General features: G+C 39.6%; 1 protein-coding gene across 4 annotated transcripts in view; it reads left to right on the forward strand.

Moving 5' to 3' along the window:
- Positions 1-3,429: 3,429 nt before the first annotated feature.
- GAS2 (growth arrest specific 2) overlaps positions 3,430-26,482 on the forward strand; it is an 82,475-nt gene continuing 59,422 nt past the window's right edge. Inside the window, exons 1-3 of one of the 4 annotated variants that reach the window (XM_051777229.1) lie at positions 3,430-3,723; positions 13,531-13,692; positions 20,983-21,107. In XM_051777229.1, coding sequence (XP_051633189.1) covers positions 13,551-13,692; positions 20,983-21,107 — 267 coding nt within the window. In that variant the 5' untranslated portion in view covers positions 3,430-3,723; positions 13,531-13,550. The other 3 variants (XM_051777232.1, XM_051777231.1, XM_051777230.1) reach the window with 3 other exon arrangements.

Here is a 26,482-nt window from a genome sequence, read left to right on the forward strand (position 1 = left end):
GCTACTCAGCTCGCTCAGTTGCTTTCTCCCATCTCTTTTCTCTTAGTTGACCAAGGTATGTCCTCTTTAATGTATGTGCTTTACGAGTTGTTATAGGATTGGGATGCCAGTCATTAATTTAATTGTATCCATTATATTTGACTGATTTTATACAGGTCAGTTGTGACACTGATTACATACTGAAGAAGGAATATTTGGGAAATTTGGAAAATCATCAGGAAAGTGTGATCTACAGATCTGACAAACCAGATGCCTGTGTCTCTTCTCTGCCTTCTGAGAACTTCATCCTTCCCTCTACATTGTCTTTTCAGTCCTTTTTCTTCCTCCCATTCAGTGACTGCTGCTTCAGCTCCCTGGGCACTGAGAACCCTTTGATACAGGTAATTTTCTCTCGCATTTGTAAGTGACCTGCAAGGTACCTTCATAAGAAATTCCTGATATTGTCACAGAAGGATATAGCATCCACAGATCCTCAGGGGTGGTGATTATAGTCAGTTTATAGAAAAGAGCTGAGGAATTTTACATATTAAAATGGGCCATTGTGGCCCATCCTTGCTGACCTCATGTTCCAGAATTTCGTCTCTAATTATCTATGCATCAAGGTTTATGATGTGCAACCAAGTAAGAGTAAATCTTTCAGAATCTTTAATCCTGAATTTTTGTCCTAAACCATAGAAAGATTATGGGAATTTGCTGTGTCTCAGACACCTATATACATCTTCCATACAAGAATTAATTTTAACAATTAGGAAGGAAATATTATCTAAATGACAATGTGTAGAACCATTTTGTCGTGGTAATAATATTGCTCAGCCTTCCTACATGCACCAACAAGCTTTACCTTCCTCAGTCACTATAAGTCCTCCCTCTCTGTCCCTAATTTTTCCTATATCTGTCTTCAAATAATTGTTTATTCGTATGCCTATTCATCCTCTTATTTTTTTGGAAGTAGGCTGTCAAAAATGTTACCAGAACATGTGGACACTAGAAGTTGAAAGTGTGGGGACCTAAGATTGATTATATGGAGGACCAGTGAATATTATAGCATTTCACAAGGAAATATTGTGCATTTCCTCTAAAAGGGTTCGTGGCAAGGTATGGAAATAACCTTATGTAGGAAATGTGTTTGTGTTGGGGCTCCAAAGTTACTGTGTCAAATTTGAAAGCCAAATTCTAATGCTGAAGTGTGAAGGAAGTGTGAATCTTGGTGCACCCATAACTGTGATGTTGCAACTGAAACTTCTCCAGCATTCCTACGAGGGACATGTCAGTGCACACCTGGCACTGTGTTTCCATCACTCCTGCTCGTGTAAGATTTAATCCAACCTTCAGTGTTCTGTTTTTCTTAGCCATTATACTGGGTGTTGCATTTGCTTGTCTGCTTTCAATACTCATTAGAAAAAGGTCCATGGACAGTATCTATGAATGCAAACTATGTCACCTGTTGTTAGCTTATTCTTTGGTACAAACTGACCATACCAAGATATGCACAACCAGCTTCACCTTCAGGATCTTACAACTCCTTTTTCAGTCCTTCCCATTGGTACCTATGCAAATGCTCACACTGGATTTATTGAGTGACACCTGGAAAAGCCTCAGTTTAACTCCCTGCATAAAATTCCTCCTAAACTTAGTAGGAATCTTAAAACTTCAAAGAACATGTAAACCTTGAGAAGCTTTTACTGGAGATGTAACTGCTGCTTAGAGGAATGGTTTTCAACTTCCCTAGAAAGTAGCAGGGCTTTTAAATTCAGGAGACACCTTAACAAAATTGGTCCTCTCGTCTCAAGCTGGTTTTTATACTGAGATGACATAAATTGGATTTAAATGGCTTCTTATTTAAAAAAAAAATAAATCCTTCTCAAGGTCAGATAAAAACTGTAAGATAGTCAACTGCATGCAGGAATCTGCTCCTCACCTCACCATCCATTGCACCCACCCCTGTGCATTTTTAGGATATATTTTCAGGGATTTTTTCTCCTTTTTTTTTTTTCTGACCAAAAAATTGGATGAGCCAATGAAAATAGTCATGCCCAGAGGCATCCAAATTTTGCTAACCAGATCAAAACTAGGAGGTCATTTAATTCTATACTGATACTCACATAGTACGTGGCTAGAGTTCACCATAATTAAATATATCAGCATGCTGATGAAATGCTCTCATTTAAGTACCACTCATCACAGCAGTTAATAGTCCATCAGAAAAGCATAATAATAGTATGGGAATACAATAAATAACAAAGGATGTGTGCATTTTCATTGGCCAGGAATTAATATCTCCTACTCAGAGAATAGGAATTTGCTTATAGTGCAATTTTTGAGAAATAGCCCAGTATTAATTGCACAAATCAAGTTTTCCCAGCAGATCAGCGTACAAAGAAATTAATATACATAAAAAATAAGGGTCAGCTTGATGTGTGTTTCAGTAATCAGGTTAAAAGAATTCTTTCTGTGTAATTATACATAATGTGTTTTGGTTAGAACAATTTAATTAAGAGACTATACACTGTGAAAGAGAAAAATAAGTGCGCTGTTTGACTGGGGCACTGTTATGGAAAGTGATAGCACGATACCATTAGGAAACTCAACAAAACAATCTACATTCATGCATTTAGAGAAGCAGAAGTCTGAACATCTGTTTCCCGCTATTGAATTCACAAAACGGGCTTTGCTGTGCAGGGAATAAGTGAAAAAACCCCAACATTTGGAGAAGATTATCTCTGACATTTAACGAAATGCTAAAATGTCACAAAAATGACGTAAGATGAGAACGAAATGACTGAAATTAAGGTGTGCTAAAGGTTAGTTTGGCAAATGAAGCACTGATAGACAAGAACAAGCCAAGCCTCTACCCATAACTCTTTTGAAACTGTACTATAGGAATGATCAATTTATCAACAGCATACTTTTTTGTTCAAGATAGACTACCAGGTGGCATGAAATGGTTTTGGAGAAACATGCAATAAAGAAGAGTTCCCCGTGATATTTTTTTAACTAGGAAAAAAAAAAGAAAAAAGTGGCAATTAAAAGATGTGCCTATAAGTGTTAAAAAAATCCAGAGATAATAGCCAAATTAAAGAAAAAATCGAGTTTTATCTTGGACGTGAAATTTTCCTTTCTCCTTTTCTTTTCCTTTTCCACAATCAAGAGTCTTGGAAAGGGAGTAATAATAATAAAAGAGAAATGGAACCAAGAACCGACTCGCTGCCAAGGGCTGTAATACAATATCTCAGCATTTCAAGGGTAAATCAGTGTGAACCGCGTTTGCCGTCCCTCTGAAAAAAAAAAAAAAAAAAAGTAAGTATTTAACTTCCGTTCAGTCAGTGCGGACTGCTGAAGGATAGGAAATCGGTGTCAGAGAGGGGGAAAAAAAAAAAAAAAAAAAAAAAAAAAAAAGGAGGGTTTCCCAAAGCGAGCAGCGAGCGGAGCGGACAGAAGTATGAAGAGCGGCAGCGCCGCTGCCACCGCTCTGCTCAGCTCCGCTCGGGGGGACGGCGGCGGCTGCCGGGGGCAGGGGGCCCTCCCTGCCTGTCCCCGCCAAGGTGGGAGCCCTGCCTGCCTGTCCCGGCCAAGGTGGGAGCCCTGCCTGCCCGGCCCAGCGGGGCTCGCTGCCGGCCCCACGGCGGAGCCCCCCGCGCCGGCTCCTTTAAATTGAGGGCGTTTCGTGCATCTCGCCGGCTGCCTTCGAGTTTAAAGAGAAAGGGGCCGGAGCGAAGCGGGAAGGTGAGCTTTGCCCGGCGGCTCTTCGCTGCGGAGTAGGTGCTTGGGTTTGCTTTCCCCCGTGTCCCGAGGCAGGGCTCGGCTCGGCGGGCACCGCGCTGCGCGGCTGCCCGTGCCTGCCTGGCTGGGGGGTTTGTGGGTTTTTGGTGTGGGGTTTTTTTTGCTGTTGTTGTTTTCCTCCCGCTCTCTGACTGTGGGAGTTCGAAAGCACCGCGGGGGCGGAATGAGAGCGTGCGCGGGTGCGGGCCGGAGGTCCCGGAGCGGTTCCCCCGGCGCTCGCCGTGCCCAGCCGGGGGGTTGCTGGCCGCCTGCCCCGGGCATCCCGCGGAGGGGCTCCGTGTCCTGCCCCCGAGGGGCAGACCTGGGAGCAGCGCTTCCAGCGCTCATGGCAAAGCCATTAGCTCAGCCTGACTGCGGAGGGGCTGCGAGGAGGACAGACCGCATCGGGCTCCGCGGCGGGTGAGAGCAGGGCGGGCAAGACGGAACGGAGAGGGGGGTTGGCTCCGGCTCCTGCTGTGCGCTGTCCCCCGGCCCCAAACTCTGGCTTGCCTGCGAGGCTGCTCCACGCAGCCCTTGGGGTGCCGGCGGTGCGAGAGGAGGAGGAGGAGGAGGGCGGGTTTCTACGTGTGTGGAGCCCGTGGGAAATGGGAGCGCCCGCCCGGGGGCTGCGGCAGCGGCGGGCGGGAGGCGGGCGAGCCCCGCTCCGCTGCAGCGCTCCCGGCTCGCCCCTCCGCCGCCCCCGGGGGCAGGGGGACGGGACCCCTCTCCTGCCAGAAGCCGCCCCTCCAGGCTCTTGCTTTCCTCTTGAGGCTCTAGATTCAAATGCTCCGAGGGCAGAGTTTCCTCTCTAAGGAGGAGGCTCTGCTTCTTTACTAGTGCCCTACGTATGAAGGTTGCTGTCTTCCTTATCCAGGGTCGCTATCAGCATCCTGCTGCAGTGGTGTGTGTCATCCGAGCCTGCTACGTCTCTGCGTGCTCCTAGGGGAGAAGGGCTCTTGGGACGCCAGGATGGGTGCTTTGCAGGCTCCCCGGTGCAGTTACTGCATACTTTTGGCGTTGCTCTGAAATTAAAAATTAACAAAGTATTATTGGTTTTCCATGTACCTTAAATTATGTATATTTTTTTTTTCATTGTGCAGCAGATGTTGTGCCAAGTGTAATGGTTTTGTGACATGGATTGTGATTTAATAGGAAATTTCTAAATAGGACGTTTCTAAATTCTCATCGGGTGGTGCCATAGGCGATTGGATCAGCATTATACCATGGTACCATAGTTGTAACCACAGCCAAACCTAGGTGGAGGTGGTGAGGTGCTGAAGAGTCAGTACTGTCCTCAAGTTCTAGCTCTCACTGACTTTAGCCCACTTACTTATTTGGTCACTTTATTTGTTTTATCCCCAGTCTTATTTAAATTGGCACACTTACTATCCAAAGTACCTCTTCAACTCCACTTTACACCTCTCAGTTAAACTTAACACTAATTTCAGGACAGGATTTAGAAATGGAACATCATAATTAAAAGCAAAGCTGATGACTGGGAGTCAGCTTGTGAGCACACTATGCAGACAGTATTACAGCAAGAGACATGCTTCTACTCCTTGTAAGATACAATATGCCAGTTTAAATATGTATTTTGTTTTCTAATTGGTGGAGGTAGAAACTTCTTTTGTACTAATTTTTAGTGGCTAGTTTGCTTGGACAAGCAGAAAAACATACAATAAGAGCCAGGTAAAGAGAAATCAACCTCAAAGTTTTTGGACTGTGTTAGGAATCAGGCTCAGTTTCCAGAAGTTATAATTTTATGAGCAAGTATATATTGAACATTCCTGAAGGTTTTTTTCAGTCTACATGAGAAGGACTTTCTACTTTCCTTTGGGTAGAGGAGACATTATCAGGGCAATAAAATTGTTTCTGCTAGGCATAGTCCTGAAAGTGTCTAGGCTTCCAATGATTAGATCAGATTTTTAAATGCAGTTAACTTTGTTTTGGTCTGGCTTCAGACCAAGAGCCTTACAGGTCTAAACTATTGGTAAGCTGTTGTGCCAGGTTCTCCATCCTCCCTTCGAAGCTCTGCACACGTTTGTAACGTATATTCATAACGTAAAGGACAAAGGCTTCTTGTGATTAAAGCTTACTTTATCAGTGTAGATCACATTTTGATGTAAGCCATGAAAAATTCTAATTGATTAATGAGTTTCAGATGGTGGTTCCCCTTCAGTGCCCCTCCCCCTGCTCCTAAATGTACAGTATGCTCCAAGTTAATCTGGGAGAGCTCCAGAAACCTTGGGCTAAATTGGTTGTGGTATAGTTTATAAGGATAATAAAATAACTAGAATAATTGAATTTCCTTACAAAGATATGCTCGCTGCATTTGTCAGCTTATGTTTTATCTGCTCGTTTATGGCAGTGAGCAAACTAAGATTACAGGTATGTGTATTTAGGAGGATGCAGGCAAGAATGACCTGTTGTTTCCTACAGACAGGAAAGCTCTGCAATAGCTCTTGAAGGGAATCTATGCAGGTAGTAGCAGAATCACTTTAAAAGTGATTGTGTTTGTTTTTATGTATGTAAAAGGGCAAAATGAAAGTGATTTCTGTAGTAAACTGGAAATTGCAGGTGGTAAAGATTGACTTGGTAACATATATCAGTGAGTGGCAAGTCTGGGTTTTTTCCTAACTGCTTCTTTTAGTCCATTTTAAGGATTTCAAGTAAGGGAGCTTTCACAGTTTCACTTGGGGAAATCATTCCACTGTCTGGCAGATCTCACCATAGGGAACAGTTTCCTGACATTAAAAATACCAATTACAGAAGTTGTTACTTACTTCTGTGGCTCTCAAAGGAAGGCATTCCTACATCTTTTTCCTCCTCTTTCTGCATATATGTGTGTGTATACACATTTGTATGTATGAGTGAGGGGATGGAAAAATGAGCAGTTTTTAGTCTGTGGACTAATGTTATACTCTCCAAATCTGAAAAATATGCCAACACTGGGATGGGAACATTGAAATCAGTTTTAAAATGTGAATGTATTTGTGCTATGTCTGTAAAACTGTCACTTGATGATGTGACAGTGGGGGCAAGATGTTGCAAGTATGGGCACCAAATTGTGGGCAGCCTCACTTCTGCTTGCACAAATATGCGTTTTGTTCTGCAACTTAATCTGTTTGTGAACACTGAATCTTTTACTTCAGCTTCTTTTGCACCCAACCTGCCATTACAGTAAGTGAATGCTTCACACAGTCCACTGAAACTCCAGTAACGTTTCAAAAGTTCTGTTCTTTTCCATCTGCTTGAGGTGATTAGAACAGGCAGGGAGATCCAGCAGAGGCCCTTGCCAGATACTCATGAGCTCTGTTCTGGCTTTTGATCCTCTGTCTCCTTTCTTTCCAGGATGGCTGCTTTCCAATAGCATTACCTTCTCTCTAAGACAGCAGGAGATTGTCTGCAGTTATAGCTGATACCCCTCTGTCAAAGCCAATGTGCAGTCTAGCACTCAAGTTCCAGTTCCTCCAGAGCAAAACTTGTCTAAGAGCTGCTGTTGTCTAAGTTGCTGTCTGCTCCCTCTGCCACTGATTGGAGAGCTGTTACACAGTTGTGTGCATAATAATGTTTAGTTTCTTCTACAAGCAATGGCTAATATGCCTCCTGAGTCACAGCACATCTCACTGCACAAGCTTCAAGCCTCCCTATTTAATACTGTGAAGATTTTCTGAAGAAGAATGCTTGAACCCTGGGTCCAAGGCAGAGTTTTGCCACCTTCTGTTGCAGTTTTCCAGCTCTGTAGAGCAGCTAGGCCACTGAACTGGCATATGTGCTAATCTTCAGTCCTGGATAACTCTGGTTTGGCTGCCAAATGCACAGAGCCAGTCAATGAGCTTGCCTGCTAAGGCAGCAGTGCCTGGGTGGGCCAGTCCAGATGTCTACACACAGTGTCCAAGTCAAGCTGTTATGGTGCAAAGGGGACACTGTGTAGGACCTTTGCATCAGAGATGATTTGATTGATCACTATACAGAGTTCTGCATTTGCTTTATGGTGTATTTTTTCCCCTCCACAGACTCTTTTAGATATATTTTGATTATTTTCTAAGTGAATACAAAGAAAAATGCTTGTTGCACTGGATACTTAATTTCTATGCTAGTTCTTAAGCCAAGTCATAAAGAGCAAGTGATTCAGCAAGACTTCTTCATTCCTGACCTGGAAGGATTGTATGTAGGAGCAAGTTAAAAGAAATGGTTCAAGCCTCCTTTTGTTTGAGAATTAATGCCCACGTTGTAATTAGGAACCAGGCTGAAGCAACAATGAAACTCGTGTGATACAGAGGGCACTGCATAGCCAGCAGCTTCCCAGTGTAGGTTATGCATCTTGTACTGGGGCTGGATGAGCAATTTGGAGTAAAATCTTGCTGGTTTATATGATTAGCTAGCAGGGTGGAGCAGGTGTATTTTCTGTGTATGTCTGTATTCATATGCATACCTGCACTCTTTTATATATGCATTTTTCCTATATAGAATTTCCCCCTCCTCTTATTATATATACTCAGTTGAAGAAAATTATTATCGCAATTTTACAGGTAAGGAAGGTGGTTGGAATAGGAAAGGGAATTGAATCCAGGGATCTGCAACTGTGAGGGCTTCACTGTGCATCCAGTTCTACTTTCTAGATTAAACAGTCTTTTCCTCCTGTGTGTTCTGAATACAGAGATGCTTGATTCCTTTTGTTCTACCAGTTAACCCCAACAAAAGCCAGTGGAATTACAAAAGATCACTTGTTTGATTCTCATTGCTTTCACCTGATGATCAGTGATAACAATCAACAGCTAGTGTAAGTTACACTGCTGGCAAAATACAAGCAGTGAACTACAATACAGAGGCAGCTAAATGCACTACTGTAAAGCAAAATAAGAACTTCACTGTTTGGTAGGAGCAAGCAGAGAGAAATAGGACCTTTCAGTGTGTTGAATCTGATACAGGTCACTGGGTGTACTGTGAACTATCCCACACTGAATTCTTCATCTAGACAATAAGTCTTAGGAATTTGAGATGTCATCCTCTTATTGAGAGAGGTGGAAAAAAAAAAAAGCTGTGCTGCATAAATATGACCTGTAACAAAACAGAATGAAAAGTAGTTAAAGACGGTTCCTTGTCCCCATTCCGAATAGCAAGTGGAAGCAGTTGCTTTAAAGCATCTAGAGGTAAGTTTTGAAAATGCTTCTGCATATCACGTCAGCCTCAACAGTTTATAGAGAAGTGCAACATTCTGTAAAATATTTGACATGTTTGTGTTGGCTAGTTTTGAACAGCTGTATATATGATGATTTGATGTTGCTGTTAGAAAGTAGTGAGATTAGGAAACCCAATATTTTTTTGGCTACTTTTGTTCATACTTTATATCTGCCAAAAAGGAAAGGATGAAATAGTCACTGGAGCCAGAGGCTTGCCTCAGCTGTGGTGAGGTATCCTTGAAAGCTGCTGTCTGCCTTTGAGGCAAGTTAGCCCATTTCTCTGACCAAATTCCTCAGGGATAAATTGTCAATAAACTTTTCTTCAGTTCACTAGAAAATAAGTATGTTTGGATATTTTAGGGAAGGGAGTTGAAGGTATCTGAGCAACGAGTCAAGAGCCTGGCCTTGACCATGGGTAGAATCTTCAAAGGGGTCTTAGAAGAGCTCAGGACTCAATTGCTCTCATAATACCTTCACATAACTAACTCATTTTGTCTTCTTCACAGATCCCAGCTACTATGTGATGAAGCTGTAATAGTTAATGTCTGGGCTACTACAACTAATGAAGTAGATAAACATTTTAATGAAACTTGGGCACTTCAGTGCTGAAGTATTGTGGAGGCTTAAATTAAATTTACAAGTGCAGTAGTGATTAGTGTTTGTGTGAAGAATAATTCAGAGTTTGATAGTTTCTGATGCTTGCAGTTTGATAACTGACCTGCTGTGTTACTTGTAGGGTTTGTGACAGGAGATGCAAGTAACTGGTTATGCTCTGCTCCTTGAGAGCATAATTTAATTTTAAAAATCCAAGGTAGAAATTTTGTGGCTCTGATTCTAGCAGGGAAGTATTTTATTGAAGTGTAGAGCAGGTTTTCAGAGAAGTAGTGGGGAAGGGGAAAATTCATCTTTTCAGAAATTAAATTAAAGAAAACTTACACAGAAGTAAGGTTGGATTGTGTGTGATTTGTCTGTCATTCTTCAGGCTCTTCAGTGTAGACTTTCTCATTTTCCAGTCCTCACTTTGCATGTCTGCTTCGTAAATAAACCCATACATTGTTGTTAATTCAGGGCTACTGTTTCAAGCAGACCGAGCCCCACTACAGAGATACCTGAATCATTTTCATCTGCTAGAAATTTTTGTCACCTGTCTGCCTTTCATCATCTTTCCAGTTTCCCATTCTAAGAACCTGTGTCCTATTTAAACTACCTAAACCCCTTCTTGTCTCTGTATCTTCTCTCTTCACACTACGACAGTTACTTAGAAACTCAGGCACCCTTGAATCCTCCAAAATCTTTGTTCTCTCACTTTTCTTCCTTCAGGGAGTCTCAAGTCTCTTGAGGCCTTCACTAGGCTTGATTGGTGAGTTAGGTCAGTATGAAATATATTTAAAGACAACCCTGTATTTTAGAGATGAAGTAACATCTCAGCTCCCTGAAATCTCTGCTCTGTGTCTCCTCAGAAACCAGCCTGAAGCGTAAACAGACTGCAGTGCTTGTTTCAAAGGCTGGTGGGGAAACCCAAACCTTTTTCATGTAGCAGCCCAGAAGCCTTCCCTCTGTCTTCTCTTAAGAAATGTAACTTTCAAACCTTAGAATGACTTCAGCCCCACCAGTGACAGCGGCGTGTATTGTATCTGGCTGGCTGTCAGGCATATCATAATGCTGGTGATTAATTAGCCCCAAGTCCCATAGGGCACTTCATATGCAGGGTCTGGGAAGTGCTGAAGGAGGTGGACCTTTCCTGAGGTGAAAGAAAAGGGTGTTGCCTCTGTTGTTTCCCTCCTGACACAACCCAGCTCAGTGTGTGTGTGCCCTTCTAGCAGGGCAGACCCTACTTAAGGTTCTCTGATTAATATTGCTGGGTGCATCCTTGAAATATAACAGAATTAACTCAGGTTGGAAGGGACCTCCAAGGGTCATCTAGTCTAACCCCCTCCACAAAGCATGTATGAGCTGTGAAATTATCTCCAGTGAAGAGCTGCAATGTCTAACTGGTCCCTTTAGTACAATGGTTCTGCTTTTTCAGGTACATTTTTCTGATCTGTATGTAAAGAGAAACAAATTGCAGGATTTTGGTTCCTAAATACTTAGATGCGCAGGTGTTAATAAACTGAAACACTGGTGCAGAAAAGTACTTTGCTTTATTTGTGTGCTGTATATGAATTGAACATTCAGGAATGAGGATTTTTGTAAGTTACATTTTACCAATATAATCTCAGAGGTCATCCAAGAGAACAATCTAGTTTCAGTTCTGGTTCTCACTGTATCAATGGAGTTTATAGACTCCAGAAATCAGTCAAAATTTATTTGAAGACTCTTTCTGGAAAGAAAGTATATGGCAGAGGTATTTATACTTGATTTTCCCCATGTAATCTTTGAAGACAAGATGGTGTCAACCATCTTGCCTCTCTTTCTTTCCAAAATGCAGCAGTGATTTGAAGGACTAATTTGTGTGGTTCTGAGTGACTTAGAGCAACTCTTAAATATACTGTCATTGAAATTCCTTAGCTGTTGGTAGCTTCTAGTCTGAATCGATCTATTTTGAGAGTGACATTCCAGATTGATTTTTGCAGAGCTAACAGCCCAATTCCTCTCCCTCCCTCCCCCCCCTCACACCCTACCCTAAATGAACAGGTATGATTTGAATTTAATTAACCAGGAAACCATAAATCCAATCTGACATTTTTACAAAGTCAGCTTTCAGAACAGAGCTGTGCTTAAATTGTGTACTAGGGGGCCTTAAACTTCTCTGCTCTGAAAGGATACATGAAGATTTTTTTTTTCTTGTTAGAAAAATGTGAAATCTACTCATAATTCAGAAATGCATGTTTATAAAAGAGAATAAATCTTTTTTTAAAGTCTATTTTCCCTTCTCCCCAACTGAAAAAATTGTCTAATTTCAGTAAGAAATATATTTGTAGTGAAAACTGTGTCTGTCTCAAGGGCAAGGTAAACTTCAGGATTTTGGGATGAGGTGCTGTCAACAGGAGCCTAAGGAGATCTTTTTGTAAGCATGGAGTTTACTTACCCCAAGTGTGGTTAAACAATGCTGGAGTATTAATACAAGTATATCCCAAGTAGCATTACATATTGTAGCAATACATACGTTTGGAAAAGTCAGTTACAGCACAATTTTATGTTAAGGCAATTGGTTTTGGTTTTGTTGTTTTTGTTTTTTTTTTTACATTTAGTAAGTATTTTCCTTTTTTGACAAAAGAATTGTTTTCAGTATTCTTGTTATTCCAGGCTGTAATGGATAGTATAACAAATTGTTCTTTTTTTTTTTTTCCTGTTGTGGTTCTTAAAGTCACAAAGAGTTCTTACCTGGTTTGAAAGGTATGCAAAAGACAGAAAGAAACAGTGTTTGCAGAGTGCCACAAGTTGAAGCCAGCTGACATGTGTAATCACAGTTGGTGTGGATCAGCCAGCTGACAGAACTATTCCTTATGGATCTCACGTTCACTTCATGTCTGTCTAGTGCCACCTCCACAAGACCTGGTGGCTGCTTTTCAGCAAGCTCCAGCCTGCCAGGCAAGGAGGTGTCTCAGCTCATTGCTACAAGTATTAGAGTCTAGGTCCGAGGTTCTTTCAGAGAGGAAAAATAACCTTCTTCTAAAAAAACTCTTTCTTCAGCACACTTCTGCCACAGGTGGAGAATTGGTCCCTCAGGAGCAGAGATATGGGTCCAGTGGTTCTAACATGTCTGGCTGCTGCAACTCCCAACACCTAATATGTTATGTGTTAAATATTAGTTGTCTTACCCGAAACTAAAGCTGCAGTGTGTCGTCACTGAAGCAGAGGAGGATTTGGGAAGTGGGAAGTCTTGAGTGACCAGTGCTAGCTGTTGTGCTGCTTTCTGAAGAAATAATCTATTCAGTCAATATATTTAGTCTAGGCTTTTTCTTTAATTATTCTGAAGCTGTAGAATAGAATTTGGTTACAGAATTTATAAGTTGTTAATAAGTTTGCTGTAGTAGTGTAATTTGGTTGTTCCCATGTTTTTCTTGGGCCTGATCCAAAAATCTCAGAAGCTCTCCATTTAAATTGAATGGGTATTGGATCAGGCGCCATAGTGAGTTGTTAGCTTTGTGTAAAATGTTTATTTTTATTTGATTTTAATCATTCCTTCCAGAATATATGGTCATGTGTTGGCAACATGTGTAGCTTGGTGAGTACAAATGAAGTTGACGTTTATCTGTATGATTTAATCACTTGCAAAAAAAAAAAATAAAAATCTGTTAACAAAACAAAGCTTTGGTTTGCAACCACGTGTTAGGTCCACATCTGGTTATCTGACATCTGATCTCTTAGAACTGTTGTCACTGTTGCTTTCAGAGTCATACAGTAGTTCGAGTTGGAAGGGATCTTAAAAGATCATCTCACTTCAACTCCCCACCCCACCATGGGTGGGGACATCTTCCACTAGACCAGGCTGCTCAAAGCCCCGTCCAACCTGGCCTTGAACGCTCCCGGAGATGGGGATCGTCTTCGGGATGGGATTATCTTCTGCAATTCTAAAGAAACTTTATTTGGTGCAATGAAGTGCTCTTTTCTTCTTTTCTCTTCCTTTTCTGATGTGATGAACCAGGTCCAAGGAGCGGATAAGCGATGTGCACTGCCCTGAGCCCCAAGGCACGCGGGCCTGGCCTCTCCGACATGCACCAGTACAGCCAGTGGCTCGCCAGCAGGCACGAGGCCAACTTGCTGCCAATGAAAGAAGATTTGGCCCTGTGGCTCACAAACCTACTGGGTAAGGCACAGTGAGATGGAATTTAGGGGCTGGGCAGTAAGAGTACTCTTTCCACTGGGAATTCAGACTCTTTTGCACATCAGAAATAAAGGTGGTTGTGATTAGGTAGCTACTTCCACGAAGTGCAACTGCTGGCAAGGCCAGAAAAGCTAATGAGTAATTTGCCTCCACAGTGTTTCTGTAGCATAACTGAACCTTATTATACATCTCCTGTTTGTTTTTTCAAATTCCCCTCTAATTTTTTTTACATGTGTTTTCTGTATTAATACCATTAAGCTGAATGATGCTAATTGCTGCCACCACCCGTGTTTTCCATTTTTATTGATAAGCCTCCTAAAGAATACAGGTGTACTGACTGTCTTGAATAGAAGGAACCATTAAATAGTTCTTTGCTGACCAAGCAGTCTAGTAATTGATAAGTGCTGCCCAAGGCAATGCATGATAAGACTTCTGGAAGTCATTTGTAGAGGGGTTTGACCTACCACAGCTGGACCTGGGGATTTACTGGTGGCAACTGTATGCCTTGGTGTGTGAAGCCAAAGCATGTTGTAGTCAAAAGAGGGTGCAAACCAAACACCCAGAGGAAAAAATCAGGTACATGTGAAAGAAGAGTGAGTGAGATTGTCCCTGGCAGGAAGGAGACAATACTTTGAGATACACAAATCATTCCTGAAGGTGTACAATTTGGAAATTATGAACCAGGAAATAATATGCTGTTTCCTGAGATCAAATCAAGGAAAAATGGCTTTGGGGTGATCCCTGCAAGTCCAAAGTATACCACCAAACAAATCTATGACTTGTAGAATACCTCATGCTAAAGGAACCATGCCAACAATTCCTCTCATTAAAGAAAGAGAAGAAAATATTTCGGGGGAGGTGATGGTTGCATGAAACTTTTGTTCATGTTATTTTGGAGGAAAATTTGGATAAGCACTTTTAAATCAGTGTGTGTGGGTTTGGAGGATTTATTTAATTTTTATTTTATTTTCTGAAAGTCTGTTCTGCTGAGGCATGGGCAGTGTCTTGTCATGGCAAATGCTGTAGTTAAACTATCTCAGTCAATTGATGTCATACAATAATGGAGTCTATCCAGTGTCTTTCATCTGCACTGTATTTCCTCTTTTTTTTAAGAGAAAGGGAAATTTCACCTTTTAAGAGATGTAGTCAATAAGTACAGTGTCAGTAAAATGCAAGAACACATTATTTTTCAGGTAGATGATACCCATTTTAGAGTTATGAATCCATAACTGCAGAAGTGGCATGTGTTTTAAATGACATACTTGTGTGGTACTTCAATTTAAATTAATGAGTTTGGAATATAAAATTGTCTAGGCAATTCCGGAACAAAGTTCAGAAATACTGACTTTTCATTCCAATTACCACAGGACAGCAATCCAAGTGACTGTTTTTTGAATCAGAAGCAGCACATTCCATTAAGGATTCAGTATATTGTTTAAATGTTTTAAACAATGAAGTTTTCGTGATCCACTCTAAAACAAACAGAACCTTGTTTGCAGTTGGTAACAGAGTTCTCCCACTGATAAGTTTAGGAATGAGGTCACTTTTTGAGCAAGGAAGTAGCAACCAGCAGGAGGTTCTGAAATGCCAACTATAATTAAAAATCTGATTTTTCATATGGACACCAAATTCTGCACTGCAGAACTAAATGGGTACAACCTTCTTTTAATTAAGCAGCATATACAGTTCATTTGCTTAATGCATCCCCCCCACACCTTCTCACACCAAGCTCTTCTTTTCTCAGGGTTTGTGCTGAAGAATTGAAATTACAGTGATTTGTTAAACCACTTTGAATTCCTGTGTCGACATTGTTATTCAAATTAATAATTCAATTAAGTTAAAATTCACATTCAGAATAAATTAAGTGTAAGTGAATTAAAATAATTATTATTCATAAAAGTATATTAACTCAGAGTTCAAATTTGGTTTAATTACTGCATAATTTGGATTAACTTTAAATAGAGTAGGGATGTGTGAGCATGTTGCTGTGTGATAAAATAGATATGAATTTACATCATGCTGTTACCTTGTAAAAACCTGTTTGTACTGTCTAATTTTTCAGCATCCAAAAGGGTAGAAGAATATGGAAGACTTTTTTTGTTTGTTTTGTGGTTTGTTCTTTTCTTTACATGGGACAAATAATGTATTTTGCATTAATGGTCCAGTAGATTTTCACATGCAAGGATGTGCAAGTAGCACAGAACAAATAACACTGTGTGTCTCCACACCTTAGCTTGCTCTCTCCTGTATCTTGTATAACCTCATTGTAAGTGTCATTTATGTATGTATAGTAAGCCTCATTTATGCCAGTTCTAATGCAATAAGGTTTCTCAATTTTTAAAGCACACAAATATGCATTTAAGTTAATTTTTGCCATTTTGGTTCATGTTTTGTTTCATCTGTATTTTAGTCATATGTACTCAACGTGGACATAGAATCTTTGCAAAGAAACATAGATTTAAAAAAGTAATAGTATTTTAGGCAAAAATAGGGCTGAACCTCTTTGAAGCACCTTGATCAACTGATGGTGTTTTAGGAAATTTTTGTGGAGAGGCAATTGTGTCCTACACAGTGTTACTGGAAGTTGAAAAGATTATGGTCTTGCAGTAGCAAAGCCTGGTATGGGTTCAAAATTACAAACTGGAAAACATTTTCAGGATATTGTACTTTATAATATGAATGAAGGATTTTGATTTCAGACAGAAGGTAGGCATAGCTAGAGTTTGACCTTACCCAACACTGAGATATGTGGTGCAGCTGAAAAATAATGCAGTGAGAATCTTTAACCCTGAGACTTTAGACATTTTATTCTAATTTAACATGTTGTGGTTTTTGGTTTTTTTTTTTTTTGGTATTCACTACTACTTTTGTGTGCATTTTGTTAATTATTTTTGGAACCATGTCAGAGGAACTCAGCTTCTGAGAGGACAGTTTGTCGTTACAGCTCCATTGCTGAATAGATTTTAGCTGTCTGTACTCTGGGGGATGGAAAAAGGACATTGCAGACGAACTCCATGTGTCAGATAGCATTAACTCATACAATATTGTACATTATAGCATTGTGGGGGTTGTGGTTTGCATGCTGGAGAGAAAGATTGGAGCTATGGGTGTTGTGTCTCTTACCTTTGCTTCTCTCTGCTGAGCTTTGGTGCCTCAGTCGAGAGTGGCAGTGGCAAAGTTAAAAAGATGTGTTAACCCAGCTGTCTTGCAAGTCATGATCATGTCCTAGCCTTGCTTTTAGTCTGTATAGAGCCAGTGAAACACTTGGGAATGCCTTCATGGCTGACAAACTCCAAATTTGGTAGATTATATGTATATACTTTAGTAGAAGGCTCTTGTGGATGCTGAAAAGTTCTGTTCACCTTTAGCAAGCTGCACATGGGAATTAGCACACTTGGGCCATAGTACTCTTCTAGCAGAGGGAAAATAGCAATTTGAAAGGTTTGCCTGCCTGCCTTGCTCTCCAGTACTTTCTTGTTTTCCCTTGTGTGTCTGCAGAAGCGAAGTGGCTGATGTGAGGAGGGGTGGGCCTCACCGCCAGCCTGGAGTTTAGCACAGGTACAGAGAGATGGTCTGTGTTTCCTCTTTGGCTACTGTGTGGAGCTCTCATCTTTCTACTCATTCCCGGAATCCATTTACAAGCTGCAGAGGGTTATATTGTCTTTTACTCCATCCAGCTTCATTTAGCACGTGGGACCACACCTTGGGCACGTGTCTGAGCTTCAGGGTTTCAGTGCTGAGGCCTCTTCCAAACAGCTTTCTGGGCTTCAGGAGCTCGTAGCTGAGTGGCTGGAGGGTGCAGGGTGCTGAGGAATTGGCCATGGAAATGTTGAGTGTTGTTTGCACACAGAAGTTTCTTGGATACAAAAGAGAAGGAGGCTTGGATAAAAAGGAGCATAGGGGCAAGGATGTTAGGAGCGTTGAAGACCAGGCTGGGTATTTAAAGGTGTGTTGCAGGAGCTGTAAAGTTTGGGATTGAGGAGTAGGAAGTCTTGTGCAAGAGAACTCTTTCTTTGATTCTGAATTAAATCTCATTCAGCTTAGTGTTTTTGTTCTACTTGCTGTCTAAGGGCATTCCATAACAGTATGTTTATTTTCAACATCAGTTTGTTCAGATCAAGCCAGTGGGAAATGCAGGCCTTTGAATGTCTTGATATTCAGACATTTTAATGCTGATACTTCCAGTGATTCTGCTGGTATTGGTACAGTTTCTCTCTTAGTTGAGTGGCTTTATCTAATTCTCTTTAGTATCAATGTGCCTTTGGAATTGTTTATATGTCCCACTTCAAGTAAGTGATAATGTCTCAATGCTTTCAAAACCATTGCTTCTGCTGTCAGTTTGTGGGGTGTTAACAGAGTAGCCTTGTCAGAAGATAACTAGTTTTGTATTTGCATAAAATCACTGGCCTTTTGTTTTCCTTATTTTTGTCACATTTTGTTATTTTGGGTTTAAGCACTGTAGATGTGTTTCAGAGATTCACCTCAGTGACATATTTCTATTCAAAAACTACTAGTTTTGTGTTGCTACCGAAACGTACAATTAAAACAGTCCTTCAGCTAGTTCTGAGGCTGGAGTCAGTCTTACACTGCATTTATCACAGCAAATGTAGAAGAACTGAGTGCAATAATAGAGGAACCAACTAGGTTTTTGGTACTTTGGGTCTTTCAGTCCCTCAACCTTTCTGCTGAAGGCTCTGCTTGTCCGAGGCAGCCCGTAGGGAATGCTTTGTCTTCGACCTCTTGGACACACACCCAGGGCATGGTCTCTTTTCAGCTATTCCATCATGAACCTCCCACTCTGGTTGCACTGTGACCCTGCAGATAGCTGTTCACAGCTTGCAGGAGGTAGAGCAGTTTGACTTTTTCGGGGGCACCTGGTGGTTGTGGTAAAAGAGAGGGTAAGCAATGCTTGCAAGGTTCCAGAAAGCCTTCGTGTTCCTGTGTGTGTTTTTTTTTTTTATCCCCCCTCATACTTTCAGTGTTGTTTTTTTTATTATACTTAATGTTATTACCATTCTATAAAAATATTGCAACTGCTTTCTTGTAATTATAGGGGGAGTTATACATTTTTAATGGAGTTTAATGTTTTTTCCATACAAATACACAGAGCCTTTTTTTCCCCCTCAGGTTATGAACATTACTCTCATTTGAATCAATATATTTCAACTGTTAAATATGTCAGAGTGTCTGTTTTAGCAAAGAAATGCCACCTTTTGGAGCCATAAAATATAGTGAATTGAAAGCTGACACCTAATATTCTTTTCATTGGATACAGATGTTCAATGCAAAATTCATTCTTTCAGATTTCATAAAGGGGAATAGAACTCAAATAATCCAGCTTGGTGTACAATATGCAGTGACCAAATTGCTAAAGCACTTGAAATAATATAACTGTATTGTTAAATAGCAGAAGAAGATAAAAGAATTTTTCCATGTCTGTGTAAAGAGAAAATGTCTCTAAATAGGTTTTATGTTTTTTTATAACATTTTATTATTATGAAACAATAAATATTTGGATCATAGGACTGGAGATATGTAAAATGTGATTTTTCTGTTTTACCCATGTGAAAAATTACGTTTTGCAAACTAAAATAAAAATGTTGAGTAAGTTAAAAATATTTGAAATTTAATTTTTTAAAAAGAAAAGGAGAGTATTATAAAATATAATACTCTTTAAAGGAAAGAGATTCCTGTAGCATGGTCCTTTTTCAAATTTAGCTTTCTAATGACTTTATAACACTTTATAAAAATGCTAATGGGGCAAATGGGAAAATATGTAGGCTAGAATGGTGGCAAAGGCTTTTGAGGTGCTGAGATGTTCCATTTTTTATCTGTGGGCTATTATAATTTCAGTCCTGGCTTCATCTGAGCTGGAGACACTGTAAAATATTATCAGTTAGGCATAAGCTAACTACCATGTCTGCTCTCTTGCCTGGGGAAGTCATTTAGGTATTCAGGAACCATGAAGTGGGCTATATGGAAGATGGAATTAAGAGGGAATAAAAAAGGGGGAAATTTCATGTTTAAACAGATATTTCTGAAGTAAAAATGTTTTAGAAAAAATAAGTTTAACTTCAATTACTTTATAATGCTGCTATATTCAGTATTGTGACATTGAGTATCAGATTACAATGCACCAGCAAGAAGTTCAGTTTTAATTTTTTATCTACTTCATTTTTGTAAGTTTTTTTCCCTCTCTTCTGAGCAAAAGATGTAGAAAAGTTTTACTTCACTTTTTTACTTTTCCCTTTTTTTTTGTTTTTTATTTTGACTAAAAAAATGCAGTGAACCTGTTCTAAAAAGAATAAAGTTTTCAGTTTCCAGACATCTCATGGAAGCAGAAGTGGATCTGGATGAGGTGGGGAACCACTCTAACATCATTTTTTTAATATTTTTCTTTTTTTTTTTTTTTTTTTGACAGGGTAGACTATTGTTACTAACATGTGCTGTGTGACAATCTATGAAAAATGAGTTAATAGCGTTATTCCTGTTTCTAAATGACATATATAAATATTGGGGGGGGGAAATATCCTATCTTAATAGAAGGAGAAAGAATTAGTCCCTGATGCTCTCTTGATATTAGTGGAAGTTAAGAGGGCTGAAAAATACAGCTGCTAGTCAAAAAAGTTCCAAAGAGAAGGCACATTTTTTGGTGGAAATGTGAAAATTAAAAACCTTCAGTAAGATATAGGAATATTTTTACCTGAAAATTATTTTTTTTTCTTATGTACCTAACTTTATTCCTGGAAAAGGACTTTCATAGGAGCGTTGCAGTAACTGTAGTATCTTGTATACTTCTTGCAGGACCAAGTCTTAAGAGTCTTCTAAAAAAATGTAGTCCTTTCCTTCTTGACAAGATTTTCTACTTCTGCTACAAAATAAACTGTTGGCAACTCTTGTGCTATAGCTACACATGCACACTGGTGTAAACCATTTGCCTGCTGTAGTCTGTCTTTTAAAATATTGTGTTAAAACCACTGGATTTCCATAAGTAAAGTGAAATACATGGAGTCTGATATGCTAGAATTATTTTCCAAAGATCACATGCCTTCCCAAAAAAAAAAAAGCATGGTTTTCTTCGTGATTTTCTGTATATCTACAGGTGAAGTTGTAGTGAGGTTATTCGCTAAATATTCAAAGTAATACAAGTTTTTCAGTTAAAGTGTATTGCAAATTACTGTTGAGGTTTCTATTGATTTTTCTCTTTTCACACAGATGCAGTCTGTACTGTTGCATGCTTTCTGCCATGTTAACTCTCTGTTTGCTGTTCAGGTAGAGAAATAACAGCAGAAACCTTTATGGAGAAATTGGATAACGGAGCCTTGCTTTGCCGGTTAGCTGAGACCCTGCAGGAGAAGTTTAAAGAAAACAGCTTTGATGCAAACAAGCCTGGCAGAGTAAGTGATGGTCAATGTTCTAGTGTGTAATATCAGTATCTGGGGTATCTGAGCTTTTTTGGTTTGGTACTGAACTTCTTTTTGCACCGTTAAGAGATTTCACGTGTGGAGGTTCTGCAAAAGAGCGGGGAGGTAATTGCTCTGTGTAGAAGAACAACTGTATAAAGGTGGGGGAAATAATGCTTATCTGCTAATTATTAAAGTAACTATGCAAAGCAGTTACTCAAAAAACTACTTGTAATATGTGGAGAATAAGGTAGAACAAGATCTAGCAGTGTGATGTGGTAGCTAAAGGAGAAAATGTGATCCTTGCATTTGTTTGCAAGGGGAATATTAAGTAGCTGTGGGAGGTGTCTTTTTTCCTCTGAAAACAGCTCTAGGGAGGCCAGTAATAAAACTCTATAGTTAGTTTTGGTGCCTCGAGTTTGAAGGTCCTGTTGGTGTACTGGAAGAGGTTTCAGCAAAAAGGTGCAGGAATGATGTAGAAAATGTGAAACTGAGAAGATACTGAAGAGTTTTGGAAAGATCAGGTTAAGATCTTGCTTGAATGCAACCTCTCTTTCCTTTAAATTATTTTCATAGGGCAGTCTTACTGGGAGAGACTCAAGAGTGCAGCGATTCTGTTTCTGGGAGAAGTTGAATTAAAGGGTCGACACATTAAAACGTTTATTGTGAAACTTTCTATTTTTCTTGTGCATTCAGGTACATCTTCCTTGAAAGCTAAAACAGGCAAATAAAAAGCAGGTAAAAGAGAGCCCAAGAACATAATGCATCTTCTATCTTTGATGTTTTCATAACTCATCTGTAGCAGAAATTAGGGCACAGCATGAATTTTATCAGCTGTTCTGAGAACTGTCAGCCTTGTGCCAGTTGCACCTGTGTAAGTTGTTTTTCTTGGTTCCAAGTTCATAATTGTTGTTGCAGAAGAAGTTGTCATGTTTCCTATTTCAAATTATAATCAGGGCTTGTTTAGTAGAGGTACTGGTTGATTTTTGAGTTCCTCTTTATAATATGATCTTTATAATATTGTCTTCACCTGTGCCATGGTAGCTTCCAAGTGAGAAAACACCTATGGCAGTCTTTTTGATTAAGCCTAGGAACTAGCTAGGCTGAAAGAAGGGTTACTTGTATTTGTTTTTGAGCCTAAATTACCTTAGAAGCTGATTAGACATGTGCAGTCACATGTGTTGTCATTACTTAGATTTGTTGGGCTTTTATTTGTTAAACTGGTATAACTGACAATGCAATTAAAGGGAAAAAAAATCTGCTCTGCTGCTATTTTCTCAATGTATATTGTTTCATACTTATTATAGTAAGAATTCAAAGAAATGGCACAGTAATAGATTTGTGTCATTGTAGACTGTTAGGAAGCTCTTCATCCTTTCAGATTTTAGTTCCCTGTGTAGCAGTCTTGGGCAATAGGACTAGCCTACACATTGAAAAATCTGACTTGTGGTGCCAAGGAAATTTATGAGAAGATTATAGTGTATGAAATTTAGCACAGTAAGAATTCCACAATGCTCCCCTGAATAATTATTTTGCACCCTATTAATAATATAACGTGAAATTTTGAAGCCATTTGACCATTTCTCTGCCCAGGAAAACAGAAACATGGCCTTTTACCTGGGTGCCCCAATGACTGGAAGAAGCTGCTGAGTTGTGTTGAGTTCAGCTTCTATCAAAATAGATAACTTACTTTTCTATCCATATATGTAACTTTTAATTATTTTTTTTTATGCGAACTTCTTCCTAGATGGAAAAGCTCCATGCAATATTTTAGGTTTAGTTTTGTCTTAAACAAAGATAGGAAGATGAAATATCCTGTTCTGACTGATATGTACTACTGATCATGAATTCATTGGGCAGCTCTTTGGGGCTGTCTGGCCAGTTTAGCAGCTATAGCAACAGATGTAAGAAGACATTAAAAGCTAATACTGCATGCACTGACTCATCAGCTGTTTGCCATAATTCCTTAAATTCATAATACAGTGCTCTACAAAATAGCAGAGGCTAAACCCCTATTGCTTCTGGGTTAACTTGTGCAATATGTTTCTAGTCACTGTTAATTTTGCAGTTTGTTTGTTAACTAAACTGTATCATTCCCTTTCTTATTAGGGAACACTGAACTTTCTTCAGATTTCAGGAAAAGCCCCTAGGTCAGCAACAGCCTTTTTGAGTGTGGAATACATCGGGAAAGCAGAAACCAAAAAAGAGTTGTGCCTCCCAAAATACTTTGTTTTCCAAATCTGAAAGGCATGTTGATGTCAACACTTCCTTTTTGTGTCATGTGGAGACACTTGTGGACACTGGGGACATTTTCAAAATACATAGGAAACTGCTGGTAATGTAATGTGGAAATACAGCTTTAAGAGACTGAAGAGGAGATTAAATGGTGTTCAATGCAAAAGTAGTTTTTTTAGAGACTGAGGAAGGGAATGCAGTTGTAACTTTTATGTATGAAAGAGATAATAGAGTTGTCTTTTATGAGTGACTGAGTAGATTAGGACTCTTGAGTGTGGAAAAAGAGGCATATGATAGAACCTGCAAAATGAGAAAGGTGTGGTAGAAGTTCAGTTTCTACACAGAGATTACAGGACATTGAATGAAGGTAGCAGAAGCCAGACAAGCAAAAGGAGAGGACTTGTTTACAAACCAGTTGGACAATTCCTGTCAAAGACTGTTAAAATTTACCTGGGTTCCAGTAAACACTGAATAAGGTGATGGAAGGGAGATTTCTTGGAAGGCTGAATACACAGGAACCCCACTCAGATGAGGAAGTCCCTACAGATGAAAACTGTTGGAACTTCAGAAAGTATGAGAGTCACTCTTATGTTCTGTGTGTTACTGTTTCCTGGGGATGAATACCCAGCTGGTTGTGCAAGTAGACAAAGGCAACTCTATCCTTTCACAAGAGTCAGCTAAACCATGCTTCAAAACCTGATCATTCTGAAAACATTGGTGATCCTTTGCTAGACACAGACAAAACTTTTGAGTTTTAAATGAAAATGGATTTTTTTAACAGGGAGGGCAGTGTTAGACTGGTGGGAGTATATGATGTATTTTTTAAGTTCGTTTTTCCTCTTTTTGGAGATTTTTACAGTCATAAATAAACCCAACCATGTACACTTATAAAATGACAAGGAGATGACTGCTATCAGTCTTAATAAATGCTCAAGATTTGTATGGTAGTAAGTTGTTGGAACTACCTGTGCTGCTGCTCCTGCTAATGATCAACTGTCTAGAAATTACAGACTTATTATTATAGCAGCAGTTATTCCATAAAAGTCACTCATGTCACAGGATGCCATTTTGTAATTTTCTCCCACTGGCTTGGATTTCATCTCCATGCTCTCCTGCCAGTATTTTACTTTTCCTGACAGATAGTTAATTTGAGAATTTCACAGCTGTACAAACAAATTCAGAGCATCAAGGCATGTGCAGTGTGCACAGAGCCCACATTTGATTTGATTTGGTTTAGTTTAGTAAGACCATTAATTAAGATTTTAAAATAAACATAAATAAATTGTGTTAATAGTTGGTACCATTTTTATAGGCAGGGCTTGTGTTAATGGTTGTTACCATTTTTATAGGTAGGGCATAGTAGTCTGTCCACCATCCTTGAAGCTGCCTGTATATTTATGAACTTTTCATTCAAAACTATGTTTTCATGGTGAATGAAAACAGGTTGAAGCTTTAATTATCCTTTTTCTCCAATTCTCAGAGGCTAATCAGATAAATTTCAAGTCAAATCCCTCTTATAAATACTTATGAATAATCAATTGGAACATAAAATTTAACCTCATTTTCAGGAATCTATTGATTTGGCCAATAAAAAATAGAAGTACAAAAAAATCAATCCAAGTGCAAATATTTCTGAACTTCTAGAATTTTTAATTCAAATAGGCATTTAATTTTATTCTTTTGGGAACTGATTTAATAAGATTAAACTGAATGTTCACTGAGCTGTTGTGTAGAAAACAGTCAGTTAACTGTGTCCTTGAATGTGCACATCCACTTCCATTGAAGCTGTCCATGAAATAGTAATTTCTGCAAATATACATTCATGTATATCCTAATATTAGGAGATTCTGTCCACATCTTACCCATAGTCATAGTACCTGAAGTGCATTTTGCAATTTTTCTGTATCCAAAGCCTTCACTTGGTCCTGGGAGAGGTACTTGGTGAGTGTGGATCACTGTGGCAGCATTGGCTTCTCACAGTCATGCAGGTTCACATCAGGGGAGACTTTTGGCCTGGTGACTTTGAGAGCCACGTTATGCAATTTCTAATGTTGAAGTTGAATTTTTCAAAGGTGAAACAATTCAGCCATTTCACAACTGAAAACTCTGGTTTAAATTTCAAGCTGTTTTTGCTTCTAGAGACAGTTATGTATATCTGTGGAAGCAGAGGCAGAATCCTGTAAACTACAGGACTTGAAAATCCAGGGAATTGACCTGAATTCTGGCAATGGTGGAAGAAGGGGCTGGTGGCAAAAGAGCAAGATTGTAAACTGGAGGCCCAGTATTTTCCCATCTCAGCTATAAGCTTACTGTTTGCTTTTGGGAGAATACATATCTGGGCTTTCACTTTCTACATCTGTAACCTGGGAATACTCTTCACTGTAAAATAGTGGCTTGATTTGTGAACATTGTAAAGAGCTTTGAGCACTTTGGCTATTGCTGCCTCATTTGGTGAGCCGTGATTCCTATTAGGTAGTTCCCATTATGAAAAAAACATTATATTTAACTCTGGTCATTTACAAGAAACATGGAAACTTATGGTTCTCTAAATGTAGATGAGAGAAAGATCTTTGCTTGTGGATGTGTTGCTTCAAACAGCTTTGTATCTGCCCTGCAATGGGACCACAAGCAAAGGTAGGGAGCTCTGTCCTCCTAAAGTAGAGAATCTGCACCAGTGGTTCAGAATTGGATCTGGAATCTGGATCTTGCTTTTAGGCCCCAGATGGCCAAGCTGAAAGTCTGAGCTGGTGTTTCTATATGGTGTTTTTATTTATACTGTAGGCTTCAGTTTCTCAAGGTTATCCCATCCTATAGATGGGATGGATATACAGCATTCTGTAAACTTGGTTCCCTGAACCTGTCTGCCCAGTGTAAAGAGTCCTCAGCTGCAGCAGAGCCATGTTCTGGTGCCCCCTGTAAGTTATAAATCTGACTCTCCAGCTGAGAATTGCATGGATAGGATTGCAGGAATTGTTAGGCTATGAACAGATTCTTTGTGGTCTAGGGCAGCAATTTTCTTGTCTGCACACTTGCACTTTCCTGGAGACTTATTTTGCAATAAAAGCTTCTGGAGCCAATTCCTAATCATATACAATATAGATATGGCTCTCAGTTACTTGGGAGGAATAAAAAAA

The sequence above is a fragment of the Manacus candei genome, unplaced genomic scaffold (genome assembly GCF_025592945.1).
Source record: "Manacus candei isolate 608988 ecotype Guabito, Panama unplaced genomic scaffold, ASM2559294v1 h1tg000009l, whole genome shotgun sequence".
In the NCBI taxonomy this organism is placed as follows: domain Eukaryota; kingdom Metazoa; phylum Chordata; class Aves; order Passeriformes; family Pipridae; genus Manacus; species Manacus candei.